The following is a 22307-nucleotide window of genomic DNA, read 5'->3' on the forward strand; positions in this document are numbered from 1 at the left end:
AGGGAATTAATTGTTGCATTAAGAATGAAGTCAAGCAATGAATCCTCGAATACCCATTGTAAGACCATGTTTTATATAACAAAAGAAAGTTAAGAATGACCAAAAATACAGAATTTTGCATGTTTTCATGTAATAAAAACTCACTGTAGAGCTCACTTCTTTATTACATTTTAAAAATCCTTATTACACAATGATGAAGTAATCACTGTGTTCACTTCTAGCTTGTTCATCTAAAATGTGAACAAGCAGTTTGCAAGCATATTTAGTTTTGTTTCTTGACGCTGTTAAGTACAGTTAGAACATTAAATTCTCAACTGCAGACTATGAGAATTTCCATGTGTTTTTTCAAAGCAGCTTACCATACTTCAGTTTCTAGTAGTAACTTGTGCAACCTTTCATCTTATGAGTCAATCCTATAATTAGTATCCTTCTTTGCCAGAGGCATACTGCATGTTTGTTTTAGGTACAGAAAGTCTGCAAGAAATTTAACTTAATCATTACTTTTTAATGTAAGAGCTGGTTAGCTCAATTACACTAGATTAAAGTGAGCTTGAAATTCCTGAGTTACAGAGAAGGGGCTAATCTGTGACCTGTAGTGAATAAGTACTGTTTCCTATGGTTTTTGCCTTATGTGCACTTACTAGTGTGGGTAGCCCTTCAGCCCATGTTTGCAGTAGCTATAAGCAATTATCAATTTTCTGTATGGAGTGGATTTGCAAGGCTCTTATTTAACTTGGCCATTAGATTATTCAAAATTATTCCAGGATTGCATGCATTGCAGTAAAGCTGAAGAACATTTTTTGGTTTTTTTTTTCAATAAACTTTTGCATTATTGTTTTTAGGGGCAATCTGAAAAGAATAAGTGCTGGTTACAGCTTTTCAGTATTTTTTTGACAATTTCTAATTACAGAAGCATTAGACTGTTTCAAATATATTAATTTAATAACATGCTTTTAAGCTGCATTCAGACTGAAAATACTGGCTCAAATGTATCTCTCTTAATCATACAAGGAATGGTTGCATTAGCACCACTTTAGAAGCACTGAGTTTTGGTACCTCTGTTATAAATCCATGCTGACTGCTCTGACTTTGGGTACAGAGTCCAAGCTGTGACTGGCCACGTGAATATAAAATGTTGCCAAACAAGTGCACAGTAGTGTGTTGGGGTTTTTATTCTGCTTGGTGTTGATAGGTACTATTTGACTCAATGATCTTAAAGATCTGTCTCAACTTCTAAGGATTCAATGACTCTAAGTTGCTCAGCTACAAAATTCTTTGGCTGTGTTCCACTTAAATTTCTTTTTCTTAAGAAAATACAGAATCCATCTAAGGCTCAAACTTTCCATACTGCCAACCCTGTTAAGAAAATCATTGTCAAGCAAAAGGGTACTGAAATATCACACCAGAGGACTGGAATTACCTGGAGGACTGGAATGTATTGGAAGTAGGATAAAATACAATAGCCTTATAACAGGAGTTGTGTGCTGAGCACCTTGGCAGTAATGATTCATTATAAACCTGCACCTCATGAGCTGGGAGCAGCCTTATAGAAGAAGGGCCTAATGTTCTTACAGATCACTTGTATCCTTCAAATTATTGTCCTCTGCTTTGCTCACCTTTAATTTTTTGGGTGATAGACCTCACACATTCTCAGTCTTACTGGTTCACTTGTGCTAAAGCAGTGTACTGCCAAACTCCTCTTTTACAAAGATCATAGAATAATCTCACATGTTTGGGCAGTGACATGTGCCTTTGAGGTATAGTCTGTGACTGTTTCCTAAAAGCATGAGCTCTTTGTTAGAGCTTTTTTAACTAAAGGGTGGTGTCCACCAGTTTTGGTGAAGTTTCATTTCAGTCCAGTGGTATGATTCTATGTGCATATTACTGAATGGGATTTATAGTTAACCTGTCTGCATGTGGAAATTTAAGATGGAATTAGTGCACCCTAATTTGGGCATCTAAAAGTTAATGCTTAGCACTGGAGTTGCCTGCCCAAACTCCCAATCAGGGGTGAGAATTAGGTACCACAAGAGTTCAGGCAAGCCAGATAAGGTAAGGTAAGCTTCAGTGACTAACACTAAGCAGTCTTTCAAGCCTTTTCAGAATAATTACTTCTCAGGAGATTCTGTTTCTGGCTTTGTTTTAGAAAGAGAGTCTAAGGTGTCTAGCTCTGGCTTTGTGTTCAGACCTTCAGATTTCTATAGTAATGAATTTCACCTAGATGCCAATATCTGGTGAGATGAAAACTGCAATTCAACATTGAATGATTGTGTCTGACTCCCTAAAACCTATCTTGCTCTTTTTTCTTTTAAATTAATTTTAAGGAGGAAAATTACTTTTCATAGTGTAGATTTTTTTTACTCCTGCTATATAAGTAAAAACACAAATAAGAATTTAGAAAAATATTTTTCTTACTTTTTGATAAAATGTCTCTTACAAACCAAAGCCCATATTCTAAGAGAACTTGCTAAAGTTAGAATATGCCAGAACTGAGGCCTGCAACCATGAGATTCCCTCATATATAGTTACTCTAATACCGGTTGTATTTACATTGTTGTATATTATTTCCCACTGGGCCTTTGTTCGTAAAGCACAGGATAGGCAAAACCTGGAATTCTGTAAGTCTCACTTTATTTGCTACCCGCTATTTTATATTCCATGCAGAATGTGAGGTATTAAATATTGCTGGACTTTTCTGGGGTTTTGCCACTATAAAGAAGTTGTCACAGATTTTGCTGTTGTGAGTGACTTTTATCCTTTCAATGGAAGTGGCGTAAAACTTTTAACGTCTGTTAGCAAACTGAAACAGAGGAAGTCAAAGACCCTCACAACCCTTCATTGTTTCTTGACAAAACCAGGGAAGGATGCCACCTTCTTGACTGTGAATATGTGTAGTGGCTACATCTGTGAGCTGGTGGTCTGAAGTTCTCTCTATATGGAGAGTTCAAGTGTGGTGTTTAAACAGATCAGACTAATTACACCCTAATTTCTCCTACCCACACACCCCCCAGCCCTCCCCATCCCCTGTAGAGAAAGTTCAGGTGATTCCCTCCAAAGCAGATATTTGCTTTGGTCAGATTAATCTCATTTTTAAAGCTTGATTTTTCAAAGATAACCTTTCAGAATATCTTCTGCATTGTATGGCTAATTCCTACTGACTTCTGTTAAAGAGGGGAGGTGTGATGTTTCAGATTAAGTAATGTAATAAAGCAAGGATCTGGTATATAGCAGCCTTTTGTTCTGTATAACTTGATTTTCTGATCCCCACAGCTCTAAGTGGTGAATTAATAACTGCTTTTCATAAGCTATTGTTATTTCTGATGTCAAAGCTACAGCTTTTTCATTTGTAATGCAGTTTGCATGTGCATGCACACTGATGCATTTAGGTAATTTCTTTGCAGTAAATTACAGCATTTATGATTTCTGCACTAATAGAACAAGTTGCGGATGCATGCCCAACTTCTAAAGGTGTTATCCTCTATATTAGAAAATTTTGAAAATTTATATTTAATCCCATGTATTTTATTCCTCCCAAAAAAGTGGTTTTAAAAGATCTTGGGATTGCAAAGTTAAAAACTTTAAAAATACAAGTAGCATTGGTTATGCAACTCTTAACCTTAATTCAGAATTGTAATTCATCTCAGTGGAGTGCATTATGAAACTGTCTCAATTACATAAACATACTTTTTGTTTTCCCTAGTGCATAAGCATACTTTTTGTTTTCCTAGTTTTCCCTTATTTCTCTCCCCAACATGTGCCTTGTGTGGAGACTTAGTGGTATTTAAACATAATGGTAAGCAGGAAAAATGTAATTGCTGAGCAAGCCTAAGTCTAGTTTATTTAATTTTGTTCCGTCTGCATGTCACGTGATTGTCGGCTGTGCAAAGAAGGGCCCTTACTCCTTCTGCCAAAGCTTTACAACTGGACAAATTCAGCTGGGGAGGAGAAATAAGCTTTTACCCAGCTCAGGTTCTAGCCTAGTGGCTAAAACAATCTCCATGAAGGTGGTAGAAGAGGCTTCATTCGATATGTCTTGGCAAAGAACTCTTAAGCTTTCTCAGAAGGCAGAAACGCCATCATTACCTCCTCTTTCAAGAGCTGCATCTGAAAGGCATTATAAGCCATGCATGTGATTTGTCTCTTAATTTAATTTCAAAATAAGATCATAGATTTTTGTTCTCCATAGAGTTTTAAGAGAAGTGGAGACTCCTCTCTGCCTCTGAGTAATTTATGGGAGGAGCAAAGTACATTATCCTTCTCCAGGTTTCTGTATCTATAGGCTGAGCATGGTGACATAAGGAACTGTGTTACTCATGTGACAGATATTTCAGATTCTATTCTGTATTTAACCTTTTCTTCACATGGTATAGGAAGTATGTGACCTAATACAGGCCTTTAGCTTCCCAGATAGATTTGTATTTTAAAATTACAGATTTTACAGCTTAACTTAAGCCTTGTCCCTTTGTCACTTTTCAAAATGGATACCAAAATACAATGGCATCAATATTTTATGTGTATTGACTTTTAGGTTACCCTGAATTATCTGCAATCTGAAAGTTGTGGGTTTTCTTTTTTTTATTTCTCATATATTTTCTCAATTTGGAAATAAGCTTTTAAAATTTTAATGTAATAAATAGTCCAGTGTTGAACACACATGCACATACTTATGTATTTCCAGATCTCTTTGAGAAATTATTTTTATTATTCATATCTAATAACTAGGCTCTTTCTGCATGGGATTTCTAATACTTCAAAGAATTTCCTTGGCATTTATATTTTTCATATTTGTAGCAAAAAATGTAAGTACATTACAGAGAGTTGGAAGAGTGAAGTTGTTTCTAACTATCAGGATTTTGTTTTCCTTTCCCAGTTATTTCAGATTTTAATTTTAGACCAAGAAGCAACAATGTAAAGTTACTAAAACTTTATTGAATTTTCTGGTAGCTGCTGGAACATCTAGATGTCTGGACTCGATAAGTTATTTGGCCAATTCAAGAAGCTGCTTTTTGACCATAATAAGGAAATTATTCCTGCACCTAATTTGATATCCAAATAGAGTAGTTTTTCTTAATGTATGACTTATTGATATATTTGTTTTTGAATATATAATCACTATTTTCTAAAGCTTTAGAAACTTTATAAATTAGTTATAACACAGTATACTCTGCTATTGTGATGACAGAGCAGCTTGCTCTGTGAAGTGGCATAGCTGAGTATTGTTACCTTTACAAAGACTTTTTTAAGCAAGGACAAAAGCCATAGTTCTTGAAAATGTATTGCATAGACATATGCAATACTTATTGCATAGTGATGTTTATGGAAATTTGTGTCAACAAACTTAGGGCACAGTCTTGCAATCATTATGAAACTTTTAGCTTTACTCGCTGGGTGTTACCACAGCTGAACCAGGATAAGGAGGGAAGTTTTTGGGATGGTGTTAGAAATTACTTCTTGTTGAATCAGTGAGGGACAAAAGCCCTTTTATGACTGATTTACATATAATTTCTTGCTTTACTGGGATTTGGACAAATAAATACATAGGTGTGTATGGAAGAGCATGTATGTTCCCTGCCTAGGGAAAGGCTTGGCTGCTCTCCCAGCCCTGGACTACCCACAGACCCAGGACTGAGTTTTGTGCTCTCTCATATTTCAACCTACTGAAAACCAATATATGCACCAATCCAACCTCATCACCCAGCAGCTTTAAGAGCTTGTTCGAACCTTTTGGAACAGATCTGTGACCTGTATGCATGGGATTCACAATGTTCTGTTACAGTTTTGATTAATGAAGTGGGTTATTCTCTGTGGGCTAAGGAGACAACCTTCAGATGTGCTGACTCTTCTGTTTACATGCGTGCCATTGTCATTTAACTGGTGAATATTCAGGTTGATTCTGAGGGTTCATGGCTCCCCTCTCCTCCCTTAGCAAAAGGGTGATGGCAGTACTTGCCCCCATGAACATGATTTGCTTTTCAGCAGTGCAAACTCCTCTGTTTATATGGGCCATGTCTTGTGGAAGTGTTTTGGGACTGAGAGTAACGGAGTGTGTACAGAGACTGAATAGAGCAGAAACTGTCATAAACAGACCGAATTGACTCAAATTCTGCACAGGGACATTTTATTATCTAACTGGATAGTCCTAAAGATTAAATAAGACTGCACATACAGAATACAGAGTACAAAAATACAAAAAATACTTCCTGCTTTCGTTTTCTGTTGAAAAGATGAAACACCTTTCATAGCCTGTGTGAGGTGGATAAATTCTAGAGTTGGATTTGAACAAGAAAAAATACAAAGCCTAAAATAGCGTGTTATATTTCACAGAACATATCTGGCAAAGAATGTGTTTAAAATTACAAGTTAGAAGTGATGTAAGAAAATAGATTTTCTGCTGTATCAAGCAATCTCATATGTTCTGACATAGGTTTTATGGGACATAAACATATGAAAACACCTAAAAAAGAAGTTGCATTTTCAAGAAAATAGGTGTTGCCCACCCTCAACTGTCAGCAATGTAAAGTTGGCTTCTAGAAGCAAAAGTCAGAAAGGAAATTGCTGACACCACCACAGTCATTAACAGCAACACAGACTTGGTGCCATTAGATCATGCTGGGTGTTTCCAGTTTATGCAGGAGAGATCTGTCTTTTCTTATTATCAGCCTCTTATGTTGGGGGGTAGAATGTGTAGTTTAGTGGTGACACAGATTTCCTCCCACTTCCTCTGATTTTTTTTTCTTACTCTTGGGTTTTTGTTATTTGAGGGTAGCAGTGGTCTGAGCTGTTACTCTCATGGACTTTTATATTCACATGCTAGACAATTCTTGAAGTTGGAAGTTTTGTGTATGAAACAATGTTACTTTTGTGCCCTTACAGTGGCTCAATTTAGATCACCATGGTAATACCAAGATTTCACATCTCTGAATTGCTAAAAGAAAAATGTGTAGCAGAGGTTGACTATGCCTTACAGACATTGTAGTGTATATCCAGTACTGTGGAGTTAATATATATTTTAAATTCACATACAGTGTGCAATTGTTCTACTATTTTAAACATAAAAGCCTGTCAGCAGCTGGAGTTTGTGAAAATACACAGTGCAAGAGAAATGGTCTTGGAAATGAATAAATCAAATTTCAAAGATTTTAATTTATAAACATATTTCTCAGGATTTCCAAACAATGGATAAATACTTGAATAGTCATTTTCTCCCCCAGGGATTTTTGGTACATTTATTTAAAAAGTAACAAAACCAGCAAAATAAAACTAACAAAAAGAAAAAAATTCTAGTCAGCACTTGGAGCACATTTGAAAAATGTGGTTTGACATGATGAACTTTGGGTGTAGGCTGTGCACGCAAAAGGCTGTCTTTTTACAGATGCTGGGAGACTCTGTCCCCACTGTTTACCACAGTCTCCAACAGTAATTTAATAAAGTTTCTTACCTCCTGCTTGAAAGACCAGGAGAAGGGAGGCAATCTGCTGCTTTGAAAAAGACTCAAAGATATTTTTGGGGAAACTTGCTTTCCATTTATGTTGATGCTCAGTAGTACATTAAACATACGTATTTAATCTATGTATAGGGAGATCTTGCACATGTAGTGTCTGAATTGTCTATATAATATATAAGGATATATAAAACATCCTTCTGCTTGTTTGGGGCAAGGTAAGCATATTGCCTTCTTACTTTTAAATGAATATAAACTTTTTTTTTTATTTTTTCAAAATGGAGGAATTTCAAAGTGAGGCACATTGCTTTATGCTGCCTTGCCTTTTCCGTGGATCAAGGGCACACACACAGATAGCCACTGCAGTGCAGCTGACAAGCAGTAACTTGTTAAATTACATAACTTGAGGGTATGTCTGAGCCCTTAATTCTTGTCAAATTAAGGTTGATACAACTGAGTTGGGCCATTCAACATAAAGGTAATGGGAAAACAGCTTTTGTAATAGGCAAATATTCCTTTCCCCTGTCAACCAGGAATACCCATATTCCAGGAATTAACAGCATTTTAAGCTTTGCATCTTACTTCCAATCCTGGTAGTAACAGATGGCAGTCTGTACAATGTTACCATTTTACTGCTTTTTAAGTGAAAGATTAGCTTTGTTATTTTGAGTAAACTCTCTTTAGGTTAGCATTGACTGGACACGTTAAGAAAGAAACCCAAACATAATATTCCACATTTAATCCTCCTCAGCTTTACTAGTTTATAGGAAACTATATGTTTCCTGTATCCATGGAAGAAACATACAGCATTGCAAGTTCTGTTTTCACATGGTTGATCTAGGACAAAAAGCTTTCTTTTAGGCTTGCTGATTCCAGTAGCAACTGTAATTAATTACTGTTCTGAAAAAATAAATAAATAAAAGTGGAGAAAACATGAAATCAGTGACAAAGGAAGTATTTTTATATTTTTCCCTGTCTCTTGTTGTTTGGTATAATAGGCCGAAAATTCAGCTATTCTGTTTATTGGCAGAGATTTTAGTGATACAGCTGGGATTCATATGTTCCATATTAGCTGAGTTACTGCTGTTTAACTGCCTTGGATTAACAGAAACTTTACTTGTTTTTAAGGACCACACCTTTGCATATACTGCCATTATAATGTAATATTGATTAATTAAGGGAAGAATGCGTATTTAGGCTTACTGCTCAAAATTATGCAGCAGACAGTTTGATATTTTGGGCAGTTCTCCTTCAACATTAGCACATTTTCAGAATATGCTAGAACTAAGACTTAAAAAAGGAAATCAACTTCTTAAATAAAATACAGATAATATGCACATGCTTTCCACAATCAGAAAACCGTGTGCACCTCCTCCCTCCTTTCTGAATGTATCCCATCCAGTTCACAAAGTGTTTAATTGAATATTTAAATTTAATCATGTAATCATCTAATAGATGTAAGTAAGTACAAGTTTAAATTTAAAATGCAACTCCTTGCTTTACTGAAGTGGGACCATTAAGTCTGTGAAAAGAAAGAGTTTATGAAAATGCATACATGTCTGAGTAACACTGAAAGCAGAGTTCAGCAATGCCCAACGGGCCACTTCTACAATAGCAATCCACTTTTGAAATGTTGGTCTCTGCAAGGAAGATCACTATCATTATAATTAGAGCTAGACTACAATGGACTGCTCAGAGTAGCTATTCCAAAAAGTTCTTTGAAGGTGAAGATGAGTGGTAGACATTCTCAGGAATAGAAAATTGCTTTCTCAAGTGAAAAAAAATCAACAAAATTATATTAAATAGCTAGATGGCTAAAAAAAAATCAGTTTTGCTATCCCTATTTAAAATGAAATCACTGCATTTCCAGTTTGAATATTGCTGGTGGACATTAAAGAAATATATAATTTATATTTGCCTAGAATATGTAATATGTAACCATACTTGAAAATAGATGTATTTTGTAAGCAAATGAACGGAGACAAAAACATAGAAGCTTCATCTCCTGTGCTCTTTTTCTTTTTTGCCCTTCAAAATTCATAATTCTTTTTTCTGCAAATTATGAAGGCCTAATTGCTAAGAAATGTTTAGTGCTCTTATGTACATTAATACAAATAGATGTACTGATATGAAAAATATTTGAAGATGTTCAGATCACTTTTTTTATTGTCTTGTTTTTAAATACTTTTCCAGCCTGTCTTTAACCTTCTAAAGACTAGTCAGGCAGTTAACTAAAACTGAAAACCTGATACCAAAGCACAGTCTGATCTTCACACCAAAACCAGCACACCTAGCTATATAGACAGGATTTTACATATATTTACTGCTTCTCACAAAAATCCTGGAACTTCATGCAGAAATTTTTTCAGTCTGCTTAAACTATAAACTGTAAACTACAGCTGCAAGAATCCTAGAAACTGAGTGAAAAGTTTTTTCTGTGGAAGATTGAGGTGCTCCTGCCAAGAGCATTCAAGTAATGACAAATTATTATGACACTTATTGCATTTTCTTTAAAAGTAATATTGGAGATTTGGAAAAGAGGCCATAGCACTTAGCTCTGACTGAGAAAGGAGCATGGCTCTGTCCTGTCTGCATGCTCCCTCCAAGGATTTATACAAACTGAGGAGGTTCCCCTGAGCCTTCTTGAGCTTGAGCCATCCCAGCTCTCTGAAACTGATGATAAGAGAGAGACTCTTCCATTCCTCAGTCATTTTTGTGGCTCTCTGTTGTACTTGCCCCAGTTGCTTCACTGTGTGCAGTTAGGCAAGTTGAAAGCATGTAAAAATGATCTGCCATGAATTTACTCTTCACATTTTGATGTGACAGTGGAACATAATAGTACAAATGAAAATATTTAAGCAGATGAAAATGCAGTGATACTTGTTTATCTTCATGCTGAAATCAGTAAATAAGCAATTAAACTAACTTTCTTCTGTATAATGGCCATGATCTGATCTCTCCACTTTTTTATATTACCCTATTTACTAGCAACTACATGATACTATAAGCTGCAGAAACTGTTTTTATTTAATTCATTTGTTGGGTTATTTCTTTAATTTTCTGGATTCTTTATTTCATAGAATAGTGTTTTCCTTTGGCATTAAGTGCTTTAAAGTTATAGAATTAAGTCAATTTTTCAAAATGCCTAGGTTTTGTCAATCCCTAAATAACAAAGCAATAAAGTATCACAAACACTTTGGTACCCATGTTTGATGTGTGTAGAGGAAATACCATAACTATTCCAGAAAATTATTCCTTAGTAATACAGTTCCACTGATTGCACTAGCTAAGCTAGGAAGTTCTTTCCTGCCATCATGAAATTGCAGTAATGATATTGAACAATTGTATTTATGTACAATTTGATTAGAGGTTTTAATATACTCTGGCAGACGTTTATCTCACAATTTAAACTTATGACTGCATGGACCATTTCTTAGGATATTATAGTCTCTAGGTTTTTACCAAATATCTTGTGGGGTAAATAGGCATGGTAATCTATTTTTGAAAGTTAGTAAAATATGGTTTGGGGTTTCTTAAAATTTTGCTGTCATATAAGTTCTTTATGTTTTATTCCTTTTTTCTTATTGAATTTAGGAAGACTTCACAGTAGATTGAAATAGATGGGCTGTCAAAATTCATAGATTGTTTAAAAAATAATTTAATATTAAAGTACAAAAGACAGTTTCAACAGTTGTAGTTAAAGTTTTGATCCTTTAAAATATTTTTCACCTTCCACCTAAAGGTGAAAACATTTGTAGCTGGAAACATTGCTTAAGTCTTCACTAATTTGGGTATAAAGTTAATCTGTTGAATGTTGACTAGAGGTATTATCTAGTATTAAAAAAATCACTGAAGAAAAAGAGTTTGCGGAGTTAAAATCTTGGGTTTGATCTTGGAAATTACCATGGTGTCATGACATATGTAACAAAGTAGGATGATAATTTTGACGACATTTGAACTTCTGTGGGTGTCTCAGTGCCCAGAAAGTTTCCTTTTTAGGGGAAGTTCATGTATTTGTGCCTCCCTCTAGTGGATCACTCTCTCAGCTCTGCCCTAGGAAATGTTCTCCATATGAAATTCATGTGGCATTAAACATTCAAATGTCCTTGTTTTCATAGTGAAGATCTGATTCCCATTCTCATGGACATTCTGAATGTGTTGGTGTGCATCTCCACTCATTATGGCACATTTTGTAATATATCTTTTCTAAGACTCCTTTTCATACTGAAGGTGCTGATGATCATATCTATCTACATGTGCAACTAATGTTGCACATAGAAATACATTTTCTTTTTTTGAAAAACATTCTCTTTTTTTCTATGCCAGAAATTTCTTCTGTTTCCCAGACTTTCATTTACATGACTATGTTCTGGAAATGTCTGCAGTTTGGTTTAATAATTATTTAATTATATTTCAGGTACTACCAAGGTAAATCTTGTGAAGATTCCTTCAACTGCTTCCAGCCCTCGAGACACTGCTTTGGCAGCTGTTATCTGCAGTGCACTTGCAACAGTGCTCTTGGCTCTTCTCATCCTTTGTGTTATCTATTGCAAGAGGCAGTTCATGGAGAAGAAACCAAGCTGTGAGTTTCCAGTTTTTACTCTTTTATGGTAATACTTATGGAGTGGTATTAGTTTGGCAGATCCCTCTGTAGGTAACGAAATGAAATGTCTACATCATTTAAGCAGGTTTAGATTGAGGTGGTCAATACAGCAGAGCCCAGGACTCCATCCAAGTTTGCCAACTCGAAAGTTCCAGCTGCTACTGAGAAAATGCTGTGTAAATGCCCAGAAATACTCCAACTACATCAGCCCCATTCCATACTCTGCTAGAGGCTGCACAGATACATTTGGACTATTCATGATCCAAGATGGGGCATTACAGTTGCAATGTCAATGTGGAAATACCAGTTTGGAAGATCTGTGCATCAAATGCTATTGTGAAACACAGATTAGGTCATCAAGATAATGAATGTGGCCAGTGTAGATGAGAGATTTGTCCTTAACAGTTTTGGTTTTATGGACATATTCAAGATGAATTAAATGCCTGAGACAGATCTGTAAATTTCTTTTAAATCCCTAACAGCTCATCAATGTAATTTGTTTATAATAAATATTTTTCTGCCTCTTAATTTAAATTAAGTCAGAAAAAAGTGAAAAGCACTCTAGTTCCCATTTATAGTTTTATAAAACTTTTATTAAAATATGTTTATAGCATCTAATAAACCCTGGATGCCAAACAAGAATACTATCTTGGATAAGTTGATGTTGCTGCTGCTCTCAGCACAAGCAGAAATGTACAGAGGTTTTCACAGGCATTGTAAGAATTATTCCTAACCTAGAATTTGCTTTACACATGAGTTTTGAGAAATTCTGACACAGTGAACTCAGACATCATTTAGTGAAGTGCAGTAACTTGTTTGCCTTGGCCTGCAATTATAGAGATTAAAGGTAGTCTGCTGTTAATATAAAGCTCTTTAAGATAATATATACAAAATCCCAGTGGCTGAAAGCTGACTCTGGAAAATTTCAGATGGGAATCACTGAGAATCATTAAACACTGCAGAAATGTAACAGTGAATAAGATATACTCTCAAGTCATCCAAATGAGAGCAGATGTCTTCCTAGAAGAGGCTGTAGTTGAACCAGCTGTTCTAGGCTTTGTTGCAAAATCTGTGGTTTACATTATTGGAAGCCACATGGTCACTGTGGGTCTTTCAGCTGGAAAATGTATGGACATACTTTATAGCATGACATTACACATTTTGTAAAGATAGAGGGCTCTGAGCAGGAAAAAGAGTAACACTTACTGACATGGACTTTTATTCACTTTGTTCAAAGGGTCTCTGAGATCACAAGACATTCACTACAATGGCTCTGAATTATCATGTTTTGATAGACCACGGCTAAGTGAGTATGACCACAGAACATGCTGCCAGTGCCAAAGAAGTGCATCACAGACATGTGGTATGTTATGTCTGCTGAAAGGTGACTTTATTTTATCTAACATTGAGTTGTGGCAATTCAACTGCAGAACTAACACTGTCAAACTAACCTTTGTCCTAGGCTAATTTCTTAATAAACAGAAAGAATTTTTAAGTAGCTATTTGGGGTTTTTTTTTTTTGTTTCTTCCTGTATTTATTTCCGTGACTTCACGTGAAAGAAATTAAAATGTCTATCTCATTTATCCCTGATAAAAATAGCACTGCATATGGCTTTGAGACTTAAATTAGTGTGAAGGATTTACCAGAGAGTATCTAAGAAAGTGGTATGAATGCTAAAGGACATAACAACCTGGACAGTTCAAATCCTTGCCATTTTGTAAAGTCCTATCAGAACAGATGCAGTTATGACATTAGGAAATAATAATAAGAAGAAATAATAAGACAATAAGAAATAATAAAAATAATTAAGAAATACATAATTTAACACAAAAGCACAGGATTAAATATCATCCTGATAGCTTTACTCAGAAAGCTTCCACTTATGTATATTCAACTGAGAAGAAGAAAATTAATTTAAAAAATAGGTACTCATGACTGGCTTCTATGTTACTACTAGAGAAAGGACTTGGCTTTTATAAATATTTCAATTCTAAAGGAATAAAGATTTTTTTAAAATATTTTTGCAGAAAGAAATCTCTTGCTGAATTTCCTCAATTAATGTATTATAATGTAACTGGCAAACTAATACTCAAGTTTGAAAAAGATCGGAGACTAAGTTTATACAGAGTTTTAACACTATTAAAATTAATTTTCATTCCTCAGGACCAGTTCACTTGATTCCCTCACTGTGCTGTGATGAAACCTGTAGCATGGAGCACAGCAGTCACAGTTGTGCTTTCCACTCACAGACCACACTCAATGAAAGGTAACTTAGTTTTACAAATATGTATTAAACATGGAGTATTTTTATGCAGTCAAATTAATATTTATACAGAGACAACAGCTGCTTGAAGTGGAATGAGGGATTTTGATGAGCTGTACCCATATCATCCCATGTTGTGCAAGAATAGGTTTATGGTGAAAAAATTAAGTATTACTTAGTAAATGCTGACTTGATCCTTGGTTTCTCTGAAGAAGTGGCTTCTCTCACGAGCAGATAATGTTCCTTCTAGTCTGTGGAACTAGAGGGGACTAGAAGTCCCCTCTTCTGCTAATGGTTAGCAAGTTGCTGCCTAAACTCATAAATCTGAGGGGATTAAGGTACAGTTCACAAGTGGCATGAAGATTATTTTTAAGGAACTCTTTAGGACTGCAAGATTTGAAGTATCTATTATTTCTGAATTTCTAGCAGGTTTTAGCTTTTATTTTCTCCCAATCAGCTGAGTATAAGTATAGTAGTAGTTATTTTTACAGCAGAGCCACGAGCTAAATACATAAAATTTATGGTGTCCTTCAGAGTTTCCTGGTTACAGATTTTAATACAGGATGTATTTATTTCTTTTAGCTAGAATGATTTTCCATATAAGGTTTAAATTGGTCTTCAGCTGTTTTGTCCTTATGGCCACATGTTACTAAAAATGTAGAGGCGGCTTCTTCATAAGTATTGTTTGTGCAAGGTGACTTAGTGACATAAGTACAAATATCTAAGTTCTCTATAACAACTTGTTTAAATACCAACAAGCTTGAGTCATCCTTGTATACCACCAAAGCTGACAAATTGAGAGTTGTGTACTTTTTGAGGAATCTTTTGGTTAAGGCTTTAAAAATAACTGTAATATCCATGCTATGTGGACATCAAAGATCCTGTGGTTCCTTCCAGTAGAAATGGAGATTGTGCCAATTTCCTTTGCCAGAATAATGTATTTCCTTCAATTGTGGTGCAATGTCCTGACTTTTGGCCTCATCTCTGAAAATGCTTTGTCTGTGTATCAAAGCTATTAAAGTGTCATGTTTTGGAAATGAGTAAAGCTATTTAAAAACCGTTCTAGGTGTGTTAATATGGGACGAGTTTTGTCATACTGCATATCAGACTTAACATAGCCCTTGCATTTTTAAAAATCTGCAGACAGTTTTTGGAAATAAAACATTGTTGTAACTTCCTGGCTTTGTTAATACTTTTTTGGTGTATATATAGTGAAAAACACTACTGGATTTTCAACGGTGTTTGGCACATGTCACTATTATCATGCACTTTAAATACACTTGAGGTAGATAATACTGAGTTTCCACTTATACTTTCTTCCATTTTCCATAAAAAGAAAATAATGCTTGCTCTTCTTTAACATTATGTCCTTTACATGTAAAAGAGAATAGAAGAAAAACTTTTCACATTTTGAAGGCTAGACATATCAAACTGAAAAATCTAAAGTGTATACGTTTTCAGGTTTAAAGCAAATACAGTTTCAAGAAGCCTTGTTGCCTATTCCATTCTCTCAGTCTGAAGCAACTTTACTTCTTTTACTTCCATTAGATATTTGTCTGTCTACAATTAGGGGAATTAAAAAACCAAACCAACCAAACCCCCTCAGTGTTGAAGATTCTAAGTGTTGAAGATTCCAAACCATCTTTGTTGCTGCATTTTAAGCCTGTTACATCTTGTCTTAGTACTCCCTTATCTATGCACTGAGAAAAAAAAGTTCTTCTTTGTGACAGTGTTTATGCCTGAACACTACTATATTATTTTTTGTCATGTTTCTGACCCTAAACAGCTCCAACTGTAGTTCATGTTTTGTGGAATCCTGGATTCACCATCCAGAGTATTGGTCACCAGAGCTTTTGTCATTTCCTGCCAAAGAACAGACTGTATTCCTTCTCCATAGAATTACTTTGTACAGGATGTCTTTAGAGTATTAATATAACCCTCTTAAACCTTCTTGAAATACCTATTACAAATGATCAGTAATTAAAATACTGATAATATTTTCTGGAATGGTTTGTAAGTCATGTGCCTTTTATCCTTCTGCAGAGCTGCTGATTCTGTTGGAGAAATGATTCCTGCTTTCCTTGGTTCTCTTTCACACTCTGCCTGTGGAGACATTCCAGATGCTTGGCCTCTTATGCAAAACTCAGCTTGTTGTGACAGCATTTCTATCTGTGAATCATATTCAGAACTGGCTGGAAGATCTGCAAAATCCTGCAGCCCTGAGACTGAAAATGCAGCCGCTGTTGAATTGGAAAATAACCAGGAACCAAGTGAAGTACTTCTTTCAGCTAAGTCTCTTGATGAAAATGTCGCAAAGTCCTTTGAAATCTCCGAACATAGAACATGCACAGAAGTTTCATCACTTCAGAACTCGGTGACTGCTGAAAGCCAGCCAAAGACAAAGTGTAATGGAACAACAAATGACTCTACGGACTGATAAAGAGGTAAAAAACATAACTACAAAGGAATGAGAATAAGTGCTCCAGGCATGTAGAGCTAGATAAATATAGAATTGTAGAAGTTCTAGGGTTATATTTCTCCATAGGTTACACCTAGCTATTGCTGAAATAAATCAAACCTCTACAAGAGATCCAGCAGTTTCACATTTTTAAATCATTAACTAAATTTGAACGGTGTAATTACGCAAACTGTGGTGTTGAAATATTATTCAGAATACAGGGGTAAGTCTGTACATCAGTCAGCTTTTATCAAGGATTTTTTTCATTAAATTTTAAGAGAAAAATTCAGTTTAATAGCCTTGTGACCAAACCATTGTGTGAGGCTGGCCTTTGTTTATGAGTGAGAACTGAGGAATTGGCTTTGCTTATTGCAAACAAAGCATAAAAGACATACAAGTGTTCATTTAAAAATATTTACAAAGCCTTTCTGTGGAGTTACTGCAGTAGTACTAGAAACACAAGGGAATCTCAAATGCCTTATAATGCCATTTATATTCCCATGTCATCAGATAAAATGTAAGTTAGTCCATAAATTGCAACTTCATGTGTAAAAGCTCAGAGAAAATACAGGTCTGAGGTCAAAATGCAAAGAGGTGATAAACAGTTGTCTCAACTATGTAACAATGGAACTGTTGCAAAAAGTCACATTGCTGCTGCTTCATCCTTATGTCTTTTTTAATATTACCTGTGTTCCGTACTTTTAAAATGGAATTTTCTACTTTTGGAAGTAATCTGGGGCCTCAAGTAACTAATCTGTGACATTAATATTGGGCATACACAAAAATAAAACATAATCCCAAATTATAGCTTGTCTTCTGATGGCAAGTGGTGTTGTTACTCCAGGCCTATGCAGGTTGTGGCTGAAAAGGAGAAAGTCTCTTATGCATGAACTCAGAGGCAGGAACACAAGAAGTTGCCACTAATATTAATAATGCACCAAATTTAATTAAGAAAATTATGCTATCTGTAATTACCAGCATTTTGGGCCATCTACAGAAGTAAAACTGCATTCCTTTGATCCTCTTCCATTTGGTTTGCACTAACACTTTTATGTTATTCCTAAATTTGAAGTAGGAAGTAATTAGTATTTAGCAAGAACCACACATATTCTGAAAGCATATAAGTGCACTAGTTTCTTTGTAACTCCTTAATTGTTTAGGTGACATTGTCAAGAGGAGAAAAGGGAAGGGAACTGCTAAATCTAGAATGGCTTTGCCATTGACTTCCGTGGAACTTGTAACCTGAAAATCTGCTGTGTCACTGACAACATCAGCCTTATCCAGGTGGCACATCTTTCTCTCAATGTATTATTTACAGTGTAAAGTTTCGTCTGTAACAATGCTGGGCACTGCCTGCCCTTGTGTCAGATAGCAGCACTGACTTTTATTTTGGTGTGTGCCCAATATTGTTTGGTGACAGTTGTACTCTGTAGCTGTGTGTAGGAGGGGACAGTGACATGGATACAACCTGAGATCTCAGCACTGCCAGTTCCTAGCAGTTTTAAGGGAATACATTTCCATATTGACAAGATTTTTAAAATCAGAAATTTGTGGGTGTTTTCCCACCAAACCATGCATCAACTTCAGAGGTATGCAATTAATATTATTTAAGAATTTTCTTAGATCAAAAGAACCACAGGATTTCAAAATATGATTACAAAAATTAGCTTTTATTTCACTATACTTGTTACGGTGTATGAACTGTAAATTTTCTTACTGATTTCTATGTGTATGGAGACAGCTTTTCTAGCATCTCAAAATCCTGTATGCTTTGATAGTTTTCCGCTGTCCTCTATTACTACTGAGATTTGTGTATCCTTTTGAATCATCAAGGTCTTCAGGAGGGTTAATTTTTTCTTCATTCTTTTTCCTATAATAGATCCTACTGATTAATTTTTTAAATTTCTCCCCATTCAGACTCTACAGTGCATCATTATGTGTGCATTTTTGGCAGAGGAATTTCAGTAGTGTTCACAGGACAAGACCAGGACTAGGCTTACTTGAGATGTACTTTCAGGTTGAACACTGGCCAGCTGTACAACTCCAAGACAATTAGTTCATCTCAGTCTATAGCATTTTTCCTCATCTGCTCTTCATCGTTCATGTCTTTTTGAAATATTTTGAGTCAAGGATGGTCTTTGTACTGCCTGAGGATGTATTACAGTCTTTCATAGGTCAATGTTTTATTATTATATTTCAAAAGAGTAACGCTAAATCAGAATATTGCATATCTTATATATGTACACAAAATTCTAAGCTTTTTAATGTGGGTTTTAATACAGGTTTAATCTTCAGGTTTAGGTGAATTTTACAGCAAGCAGTAAGTATACCTCTGCTCTTTTAGTGTTTAGTCAAACACAGAAGTGCATACAGGTTTCTTGTGGGTTTATGTAACCACTCTTCTTTCACTTTGTTTTAGGGACTGGAGCTGTTTCTCAGCACTAAAGCCGAATGCTTCCCTTACACTCCCCTGCTGATTCTCATCAGACATAGTCAGGTCTTCAGTGTTGCATGGTTTCCAACCCAGCTGGAAAAAAATGGCATCATTTCACACCTTCTGAGCAGTTGTGTCTGAGCTGTAACAGCTGTGAAGTTAAACTTCAAGGAGCATCCTGTGAGGACCCTGAAAGTGGATTTATGACCTTTCCAATCTATTTCTGTTTTCTCAGAGTCTCAACAGGTCTAATGGAGTAAGCTTAATAGTATATGTAAATAAAGCAAGAAATAAAAATACTTCAGTGTTTAGGGGGGGTCTCAGATATGGCTACAGGTGTCAGAAGATGTGGGATAATTTGGTGCCAGTTACTCTGCCTGCAGATTTGTGCATGCTTTAGGATTTTTTTTTCTGCTGGTTTTAATTTTAAATAGTATTCCTGCTATTGAAGGACGTAAAATCTGTAAAAATAACTCCATTTCTGTTTATAAAAGGATCACCTATTAATAAACTGAAGCTTTTATTATGTATTACACTATAGTCAATAAGCTACTTTGGGGAGTTAGAGAATTAGCATGTTACAGTATGTGTGGTTGAAGTCCCCTCCATCCAATTATTACATTTTTGGGAGGTGGCATTGTTCTGTTAAGTGTAGCAGGAGATTAGCTTTAAATTAGATTTAGTTTAATGAAGGTCAGACATATAGATAAGGACATTGTGTTTAATTAGTAGTCTCAGTATTGGAATACAGCACTTCTTGTTATAGAATATAATTTTGAATGTCGGAATAATTGTAATCAACTGTCAGATCAAAATGTCAGACTATAGCAGGTGTGCCATGAAAGTATTTATACAGTGAGACTGTTACAAAGATTTTTTTATTCGTGCATTATTTTTAAGGGTCAATCTCTGTGGTGAACTCATTGATTCATTTAGAAGTCACTTTCATTCAAGACCCTCTGTCCTTCTCACTGTAGTACTGCATCAAATTCAAATTTTGCACACAAAACATAAGCATAAAAAGCAAAGTGGTTTGCTTTATCACATCCCTTAATATCATTTTTTTCAGACATTTTCAACCCTAAAATAGTTTTTGCTTCTGTGGATAATGTCAGTAACCTCCACTGATTCATGACACTCAACAGGCTCACACTTGCCTCTGATGAACTCTAGCAATTATTCCTTAAAGTACCCAATGTGCCTTGACTAAAGCAAAGCAATCAGCAAAACAGATGCCAACAAATTGGCAATAAATATTACTCATCTTTCCACACGTGGTTTGTGTGGCAATGGAAATGTTGAGACAGCATTCAGAATCCATTATGGAAAAAGACTTCTGCTTTGAAGCACACAGAGAAGGTTGGACCTGCACAAAAATATCTAAAAACAGTACAGGCAGCCATGGCAGAGAGATGCTCCAGCTCTTCACCACTGAGATTATTTCTTAGTGCAAAAGCCAGGAATAACACTTCCCAAATTCAGACCAATGAGAACAAGTTACCCAAGTGATTTTCTGGCTGTTGTTGGGTTTGGTGTTTGAAGTAGTAGGTACCACCTTTTGGTCACTGATGGAATAATAAGCAGTTCTACAGTACAATTACTCAGATAAATACTTTGACATATATATTTATATATGAGTAGTTTTCAATAATTTCTTTGTATACTTTCATACGTTTAAGAAGTTACAAAACATTATTTTTCACTACATGTGCATGAAGAGATGTGTGCTTCTTTGTATATACTTTGTAAATAGAAAAAAATCCAATGTGCATTTCAGTATATGGCAAAATATTTCCAGAACATACAGAGATTTAACTTTTCACTAATAACAGTTCTTGAAAAAGTAATGTTCAGAAATTTTGCCAGCATCTGCCACAGTGTGTTTTCCCATTGGAATTTAAAATTTGTATAATTGTTTTTATCCAGCAACCCTAGAAAAAGATACTCTTTTTTTTTTTTTTTAATTAGTGAAAGCTTGAGAAAAAATTGGGAGGAAAAAATTAAGAGAGTGTTTTTTAGATATATGTGTATATTTTGTATATACTTTTTTCCTTTATTTAACCAAATTGGTCTTTTGTATATTGCCTGTGGCAAGCAGTGTTGTACATGCCAATAGAAAACATCCACTATCACTGCATTTAGACTGCCCACATGTCATGTCTAGGGACTTATAGTGCTGTTTTAAATACTCCTTTAACAAATGTAAATTACAACCTTGTATAAATTGTTTTGTAATACTTTTTCTACTTGTGAATAAAATGTTATGTGAACCAGTCTTGGTTTGTTGACCTCAAATTAATAATAGCTTTCTGTACAAATTTAGTGATGAATTTTCTAGTTCTTTTAGAATTTCATGAAGGGGTAATTACATTAAGGTTATGGTAGAATTTGGTGTGTCTTTGTCTTGAAATGTTTGCAGTTTAGTAGTAACATCATTCTTCAAGCAGGAGGATCCTGAAGAAGCAGAAATTTAATATCAGTGGTTAAAATCATAGTGCTTCAAAACTGTTTAAAAATTCTGCTTCTCAAGAAAGGGAGAGGGAAAAGAGGTGGGGGGAAAAAGTCAAATTGCTTTCTTTACAATGTCTTAGAAAAGACAACCTGGTGCTCCACACCACCAGGTTGTTTCAGACAAGACAGATAAGCAAATAATGAGAGGAGCTGTATTTTTGGAGCAGGATTGGAGTCATGGCCCCAATTTAAATTAATAAGAAAGGAATGGCACAGTCTGACTGACTGAGTAGAAGAGTAGAAGACTGAGGAGAAAGAGTATTTTGATAATTGCATAAAATTGGTCCTTATGATAAAGCCATAAGTGGTGACTGGAAACTGAATCCAGATAGGGATTGCAGATAACATAAAGCCAGGGCGCTTGTCTGGAGTGATTTTTGGGGGGAAAGTTGGGGGGAGACTCAAAAGCTGCTCTGTCCCTGTCTCTGGTTTAGTTGAGCAAATTCCACATTGATTCTTTTCGGTGTAATGCTGTTATTTCTACATTCTTTGAAGTATATAATTCAGAGCTTAACTGGGGATCCCCTGCTCAGAATAGCAAGGACTCCTCATCCTCCTGTGTCCATGTGCTGCACTCCTGAGCAGCTTTCTACTTG

General features: G+C 35.4%; 1 protein-coding gene across 4 annotated transcripts in view; it reads left to right on the forward strand.

The window, feature by feature from the left end:
* The window catches only part of TNFRSF19 (TNF receptor superfamily member 19), a 56997-nt gene extending 35521 nt beyond the window's left edge, over nucleotides 1–21476 (forward strand). For all 4 annotated transcript variants that reach the window (XM_005482516.4, XM_014263912.3, XM_005482517.4 and 1 more), the window contains 5 exons: nucleotides 11859–12023; nucleotides 13282–13407; nucleotides 14209–14311; nucleotides 16352–16752; nucleotides 19186–21476. In XM_005482516.4, the coding sequence (XP_005482573.2) occupies nucleotides 11859–12023; nucleotides 13282–13407; nucleotides 14209–14311; nucleotides 16352–16745 (788 nt within the window). In that variant the 3' untranslated portion in view covers nucleotides 16746–16752; nucleotides 19186–21476. The remainder of the gene's footprint in view (nucleotides 1–11858; nucleotides 12024–13281; nucleotides 13408–14208; nucleotides 14312–16351; nucleotides 16753–19185) is intronic.
* Nucleotides 21477–22307: the final 831 nt, after the last annotated feature.

This window comes from Zonotrichia albicollis, chromosome 2, assembly GCF_047830755.1.
Source record: "Zonotrichia albicollis isolate bZonAlb1 chromosome 2, bZonAlb1.hap1, whole genome shotgun sequence".
In the NCBI taxonomy this organism is placed as follows: Eukaryota; Metazoa; Chordata; class Aves; order Passeriformes; family Passerellidae; genus Zonotrichia; species Zonotrichia albicollis.